Source organism: Brachyistius frenatus, unplaced genomic scaffold (assembly GCF_029030835.1).
Source record: "Brachyistius frenatus isolate BFR_SWC_R1_liver_20210118 unplaced genomic scaffold, ASM2903083v1 Contig_5, whole genome shotgun sequence".
NCBI lineage: Eukaryota > Metazoa > Chordata > Actinopteri > Embiotocidae > Brachyistius > Brachyistius frenatus.
The window spans coordinates 7,252,762-7,260,543 of record NW_027210604.1 but is presented as its reverse complement, the minus strand read 5'-3'; the positions used below and the strand labels follow the sequence as shown (position 1 = coordinate 7,260,543).

General features: G+C 42.6%; 1 protein-coding gene across 2 annotated transcripts; it reads left to right on the top strand.

The window, feature by feature from the left end:
- The first annotated feature begins 269 nt into the window (after positions 1-269).
- On the top strand, positions 270-2,103 carry ovca2 (OVCA2 serine hydrolase domain containing). Of its 2 annotated transcripts, none has more exons than XM_069722538.1 (2): positions 270-660; positions 1,303-2,103. In XM_069722538.1, the coding sequence occupies exons 1-2, from the start codon at positions 507-509 to the stop codon at positions 1,821-1,823; spliced, it is 675 nt and encodes a 224-aa protein (XP_069578639.1). In that variant the 5' UTR covers positions 270-506; the 3' UTR covers positions 1,824-2,103. The 2 variants fall into 2 exon arrangements, with proteins under 2 accessions (XP_069578639.1, XP_069578630.1); XM_069722529.1 differs by having other exon boundaries at positions 1,300-2,103.
- Positions 2,104-7,782: the final 5,679 nt, after the last annotated feature.

Below are 7,782 nucleotides of genomic sequence, written 5' to 3'. Positions count from 1 at the left end.
ACCACACGGGTGTGTTCAGGGTCGGACTTTTATCATACCTGTGACGGAACCGAATTTCGTGCATGCAGGTAAATGCAGCTGCCGCGGCATCTCTTTAGGGGGCGCTAGCGAGCCATTTGGCCACGCCAACTCGCGACTCCACCGGATGTGCGTACCAAACTTTCACGAGTTTTTGAATAGGATAAAGTCAAAAACAGTCAACGTTAAAAGTTTTACTTTGAAAAGAACAAACGGAAACAGGTTTTATTTCTTCCGGTTGGCCTCGTGTTCTTCACATTTTGCAGCTGTTTCTTAAATTTTTTTTTTTTTTTTTTTTTAGCGCAAAGTAACTCTTATTTCGTCCGACGGATATCCCGTTGCGTATCAGAGGCTGTTTAGTTTAAAGTGGCGCGCTACACGACGACTTTTATAACCTCATGCGGTGACGTTAATACCCTCCCGAACCGCAACTGAAACTTTGAACTCCTCTGGCTGGCGTCGGCTAAGTTAGCTCGGCTGACTGGTCCATGGCACCTCTCCGGCTCCTGTGCGTCCACGGTTACCGTCAGAGCGGCAGCTCGTTCCGGGAAAAGACGGGCGCTCTGCGGAAGCTTCTGAAGAAACACGCGGAGTTTGTGTACGTGGACGCACCGCTCGGCGTGGAGCAAGCCAGCAAGAAAGGTGAGTCCGGTTTGTCCGAAAAATGCAAATTCTAAATCAACACATTTGCAGATAACAAATGATAAAAAAAAAATTAATAATAATAAAAAAATCTGTAAACTTAAAAGTGAAGGCGGTCGGACAAACGTAGTGGTGAAAAAGAGTATAAAATAGAAATATTCAAGTGCAATTACTGCCAGTACTTACGTAAATGTACTTAGTTACAATCCGCCACTGGTAGAGGTGGACATAAGCAGGTATTCAGAAGTAGTCACACGTTCTCAAAAGAATTAAATGTTTAGAAAATGAATAGCTAAACAAAATGTGTTTATTGATTTATTACCATTTTAAAGTAGCAATGATTATTTGATCATATCCTCCGCTAGATCTGTAGTGTTTTGAATGCGGCAAGTTATGACAAGCGCAACTATCTTTATGTGACCCATTCAATATTCATGATTTTGTTTTCACTCGTGTATAATCACCCGAAACTAAAAATTGCTTTGTTTCCGTTATCCTAGAATGACACCCAATATCTAGAGAGAGGAGGTCCTCTTCCGCAAAACCTGCCTTCTTGCACCGCTCATCTGTATGTCTTTCTTATGAATAGAAAATATTTAAATGCAGCAGAGTAACCACTTTCTTCTTCTGGCCCTTCAGAAGTTCCCGATAAGGAGAACGATTCAGTTGCTGGACCTGGAGGCGACGAGGACCCCAGAGGTTGGTGGTTCTCCGACATCCAGGCTCGGAGTTTCAGCGCTCAGCAGCAGTGCGAGGAAAGCCTGGGGCTCGACGAGAGTGTGACAGCTGTGAGAGAAGCTGTGAAAACCCACGGCCCATTTGACGGCATCCTGGGCTTCAGTCAGGGCGCAGCTTTCGTGGCCATGCTCTGCTCTCTTCAGGAGCACAAACTGGAGCCAGAATTCAGCTTCCGCTTTGCCATCCTCGTCGCGGGTTTCCGCAGCGCATGTAAGGAACACGAAAAATTCTACATTTCCCCGGTTCAGATGCCCACTTTGCATGTTTTCGGACTGGAGGACAGAGTCATCCCTGACAACATGAGCAGAGAGCTCCTCCCCTCCTTCCAAGACCCTCAGGTCCTCATACATCCTGGTGGCCATTTTATCCCTGCTGCTTCTGCTCACAGACAATCATACCAGGACTTTCTCAAGAGGTTCCAGTGAGAAATGAAAGTCCCAGAAACTCGGTCAAAAGCGGAATAAGTGAAGACTCAAGCACTTAAATACGGCCAGAGAATGTTGTGTATTTAATTTCCAAAATCATCTTGGGGGAGTATAATTGATCCCAGAGTCACGGTGACGGTGGGTAAAAATGCAGAGTCGTGACCTTTCTGCGCCGAAGCGTTTTTCTCTTTGGATCTGATGCATTTGAAACGGTACCACGGCTGCTGTCCTTCTCAGGGAAAATATCTTCTGACAAAAAATAAATAAGGTGACACGTTTATTTAAAGTACCGTGGTCTCTTTTTTTGTGTGTGTGAGCCGAGCAATATCTTTGCTGTAACCTTCAGAGAAAATTTAGTGCCACAGTGTAGGACTGCGAGGACGAGGTCAGTAACATTCTTTGTGGCTTTGTGCTGATTATTACCTGCACTTCTCCTGAATTTCTGAAATATTTTGGCATTGTATTGTTGAAATGAGATCAGATTGAGACATGCTTCAAACAAGTCCAATACAAACAGGCAAAAAGTGCTGCTGTTATGTCAGGATAGTCAAGACGGGACCAAAATCCAGCCACCAGAGGCTCCTGCTGGCTGCATCATGTAGTTTTTGGTACATCTGATCCAGTAAACGGAAGTAGTTGAGAAGAAGAGCAAACCCTGCCTCAGTTTCACACAACCACAGTCCTGACCGGTCTGTGTGTAAAGTGAGTGTTAATGTTGGATTGTCACTTTTGGAAAGTGACAAAACTGGCATATGCAAACAGATTCTGCTGTCAGGAAGGGAGTTTCAGACTGAGGCGTGGGGGGGAAATGTGGGTACAGCATTATATATTTTGCATGTTGAATCAACGCGTGGATATCAACTATCTATATTTCATTATATAACTAAATTTGTCGGGCACAAGCAACATTCCTGACAGGTTTGTTTTTTTAATGACATTTTCAGTCACTCTTGTGTGCTTCACAATCCTATTTTTCTGCAGTACAAATTACTGAAGCGAGAAAACCAAAATATTAACTTTTTCTTTTATTACAATAAGTTTTGTTTTGGTTGGACTTATTATGCAGTTGAAAAAAGGTAGTAAATCCTAATATACTGCGCGTTTTTGCAATACTCAACATATCTCAAAATAATAAAATTGTATCGAAACCTAATTATTGTGTTAATATCACATCCCGGTCCCTCTGGTGATTCCCATCCATATTTCAGACCCTGTGAAATGATTCAAGAAGCATTTGTTAACTGAAGCCTTTAGAAAGATTTGCAAATGGGAGCAGAATTTGATAAATTCATCATTTACTGTATATATTAATCACTCCCGCCACATAGTTGGACAGAGGAAACACTATAAACTACTCGCATTACAGTAATAAATGTAGATGCTTTTTTTTTTTTTTTTCCCTTTGCAATATAATCATAGTAAAAGCTAAAACCTCTCTTTTTGGGAGGAAAAAAAACAACAACCCTACACCAGAAGGGGACTGAGACTTTTCAGTTCTGGGAACACTCCACCATGATTGTGGAAAGTTATGACAAGAATTTTATATCAGAGCCACAGTGGAAACCTCGAGTTGATAAGTTGGAGTAGCATTTTACATAACATAGTCTTTCATTCTTTGCTGTACAACAATAAAAACCTCATGCTGTCCCAAATCGCTACGAAAAAGGTCTTTGCACAGGTTTGTTTGTTTGTTTTTGTTTTTTTAAATGAAGGCACAAAAGTTGGGAATAATGTTCCAATGTAAACACAAGTGCAATAACAACAGGTGGGGTCGTCTTTACAAACCAAAATGTGGTTCGTGGGTCGTTTTCTCACATTTCATTGCCATTACACTGGCATATAGGAGTATCAGCTGTGAAGAGTGATGAAGAATCATCCAGAGGAGCTGTATCTCCGCGGTTTGCTTTAATTTTAGGGACGCATGGAGGTGTTGGCTCATATGCGGGTGATGCCATACAGACAGGTTTATGCACACGCTCAAATCCGCAGGGTTCAAGGACAAGTTGTTCTTTTATAGCTGGAGCATGTGCATGTCAGACTGCGCTCCTTCAATCGTTTCCAGATGTGTGCTCACTCCTCTCTACCTCTCTTTCTCTCTCTCCTTCCCTTTTTCTTTCATCTCAACATCCTCCTCCCTTCCACATCCTGTGTGTCATCCAGCAGTCGGCGCAACATCACATGTCTGTTACATTTATGGCACGGACAAAAATAGTTTTGTTCGTCTGGCTATCTCAAAACTCCACTAAAATCTGCAGACAAACGTGGGCTCTTGTGGGTGCTTAATTGCCTTGCTGAAATGAAATTCCACCATAAAACAGCTTATAGTTAGCATCTGCTTCCTCCTATGTAAAAATTTTTTTTTTTTTAAAAAACCTCTCTTACTCTTTGATCAAGCTCTCTCTTATGCTTGGAACATCTCACCTGTTTCAACATCTAATGAGCTCTTGCAGCCCCTCGCATGTGGGCTCCTTTCACCATCGCAGCTCTCGTATTCATTCTCTCCCGTGCTCCCCTGTGGCCCTTGTGTCCCTCCAAGACCTCGCAGCGCGCACACACACAGACGCGCACGCACACACACTCATACACACACATGGTTTTGATAAGAAGTAACGGAGGGAGTGAGCGAGCAAGGGAAACAGTAAAAGAAAAACACAGAGGGTCACTCTTTGCCAGTAAGTTTTACAACAGAGCCGTGACTCTCTCCTCAGGAATCCGTTCCTCCTGTTGCACAACAACCGGGAAATAATGGAATGAGAGACAGAGACGGATGAGGGTGGAGTCACCTCTGCTGCCTCCACCCCCCACCCCCCTCTCCCTCCTCCCTCTCCTCTCCTCTCCTCCCCCTCCTCTCTCTCCCACCCCTGCCGCTCTCTCTGGCTGCTGCGGTTAAAAAGGGAGAGTTGGGGCACATTGGAGTTTTCTCCCCGATTGAAGTATCACTTTTTCCCCTCTTCCCCCGGTGGAGTATGGGGGGATGGAGCAGGGGGCACAGCGGTGTGTCAGAGCACAGATGGGTTCTATTTTGATTATGGCACGTTTGTTGTTATGGGAGACAGGAGAAAGGGGAGGGGCCACGTGTTGCGTGTGTCTATATAAGACTTGCACTTAAACTCCAAAGAGCCCGGTCATCCCATGGCCCAGGCTCCTCCAGACTCTCACAAGGTTGACCACCTCTGCCTTGTTATTACAGCTGCCGCCACTGACAGCTCTGTCTGTAATAACCTGTGATTACAAGAGATTCTGCAGAGGATTTGACACTTTATCACCTGACCTACAACTTTTGGATTTACATGCATTTTTTTTTTTTTTTTTTTTTTTTTTTTTTTAGCAGCTCTTCACAACTGTTTTCATTTTCATCATCATTGCAATCTGCAGTGCTCTGATCCCAACAAAGAGAAGATGCTGAAGAGGGATTGTTGAATAGTTTGGATGGATTTTTAACTTGATTTTTGTTTCGTTTTAACACCTCTGTGAAGAAATCAATATTGAATTTCTGTTGATATCAATTCATTTAAGTTGTCTGCATGTGTTTAGGTGTGCGTTTGTGTTAGATTGGTATGCTGGTGCAGATGGATGTGATGTAACTTCGTGTTGGATGTTTTCCAGTAGTATGGCCTGTGTCCAGTATCACATGGGATTTAGCAATGCCTCTCTGCTCTCTGTTTGTGTGCGTGTGTGTGTGTGTGTGTGTGTGTGTGTGTGTGTGTGTGTGTGTGTGTGTGTGTGTGTGTGTGTGTGTGTGTGTGTGTGTGTGTGTGTGTGTGTGTGTGTGTGTGTGTGTGTGTGTGTGTGTGTGTGTGTGTGTGTGTGTTTGTCTGTGTATAGGTGTTGCATGCGTGCCTGCATAGTAAAAAAGAAAGTAGCTTCATGATGTGAGAGCCGGTTAGGATATCCAGTGTGTTTAACGCGTGTGATGTGTGTTGACATATGAAAGAGGGAACGCGGAGTAATTTTAGACTCGTCAGTGGAATTGCTATTTAAAGAACAGAAAAAGGCAAAGAGAGTCATTTGAAGTCAGCTAACGACATGAAATTATGCAGTGAAGAAATCAATGCTGTGTGATATCTTGGCCCAAAGAAGAGGCAGTGGGTGTTTATATGTATGTGTGCCTGTGGGTGTGTATCTTCAAATTTATTTCCTCCATATGGGTGCGTTTTGTACATTTATTATTGCTCGCTTACACACTCACATACTTCTGGCTTTCTTCTACTTTGTGGTTTCCTTGTTTTTGTGGACAACTTGTACTTTGGCTACATGGGGCCAAAACTTGTCTGGTTGTTGGCCTCATCAGTCCACAACTATGACAATATGTTGCATGTCTGACAGATTTCAGACATACGACATGTTTGTTTTATGGCTAGATGGTCACCTCAAAAACTTTCCTGGAAACGATCAGATTTTGATCTCCTGTAACATCCTGTCCATTTGGTCACTTTAATACCCCGTGTGAATACATTCAGAGATTGTGGTAGTGTCCGTTTTTGGCAGTCGAGGCACAGAGGTGAATTAAGGACACAGCTGAGGCCGTCCTAAGTTAGGGCAGCAGCCATTTGATGTATGATGTCATCGTTTGTCTGGTTTGCTGGACTGTTTTAGAGGCCGTGGCTGGGCCCTGGCGAGGAGAGATGTGGCTTGGCTGTCCTTGTAGGTGCCTTACTGACACTGCTGGGGTAAATATTAGTCATTGTAACTATGAAGGAGTACTGGTGGAGTCCAGTTAGACGCACACATAGCGAGAGAGTTAAGACATGTCCTGACAAAAAATATGTGAACACTATTGCGCAATCTTGTTTGGTTTCAAACATTTATGAAGAAGTTTGGGGGGTGAAAAAAAGGGACATCACAATAATGCCATCGGGAGGCTTTCCTGTGCTTGTGTAGCTCAGAGATATTAGGAAAAGAATACCATGTAGACTAAAGTATAGCTTTTTCTTTTTCTTTTCTTTTTTTTAAAGAAATAACAACAATTTAAAAAAAAACTTGATAGTTATATCACACTTTATCAGCCTTGCACTGCTTTAAGTGCACAAGTAGATATGGCCTAAGACAGTGACATCACTAATAATTGTAGGTTTATGTTATTATATGTAATAATGATATACTTTATATGTTTATTTTGAACCACTTCAATGCTATAATACCGAAACCATTTTCAAATTGATTAAATTGAGAATTGAAAAACCCAAAGAAGCCGGCGGTATGCTCCTCTAAATGTGGTTTGACCAGCAGTGATCTGTGTGTGTGTGTGTGTGTGTGTGTGTGTGTGTGTGTGTGTGTGTGTGTGTGTGTGTGTGTGTGTGTGTGTGTGTGTGTGTGTGTGTGTGTGTGTGTGTGTGTGTGTGTGTGTGTGTGTGTGTGTGTGTGTGCATGCGTGCGTACGTGCATGCGTGTGCGTGTGTGTAAGATAACTTTACTTCTCAGCCCTGTACAGTAAGAGTTTATGTGCTGTTGTTTATCTATCAGCACATGAGCTTTTACGGTGCAGGGAGGTGGAGGATAAACAACTGATCCAACTTGTCTTTCTTTTCTCTTTCTTTTCTTTTTTTTTTTTTGTTTTTTTCTTTCTTCAGCACAAAGCAGATATGGCCCCATTTGAAAAGATCAGAGTCAAACAAAATGAGGCATGGCAGAAATGTGATGGTAATTGCGTGAAGAGTGAAAAAGTTTTCTCTCCATAAACTTCTTTACTTTGTAATGAAGGTTATGTGCCTCATATGAAAGTGTAACACGTCTTTTTAATTTGAGTTTGTTTTGACTAGTCTTTAAAATGTCAGCAGTCCACACAGTAAAACATAAATTTTTCAATGTTGAGAGGGTAAAACTAATGTCACCACTCTGCAGTCATGCTCTTTGTGTTGACTTTTTGCTTGTATTCTCATCCTGACAAGTTGCATCCTGCAGTTTCCCGTAGTTTTCAAGCATTTATTTGGCTAACTTAAAAAAAAAAAAAAGCTCCGGC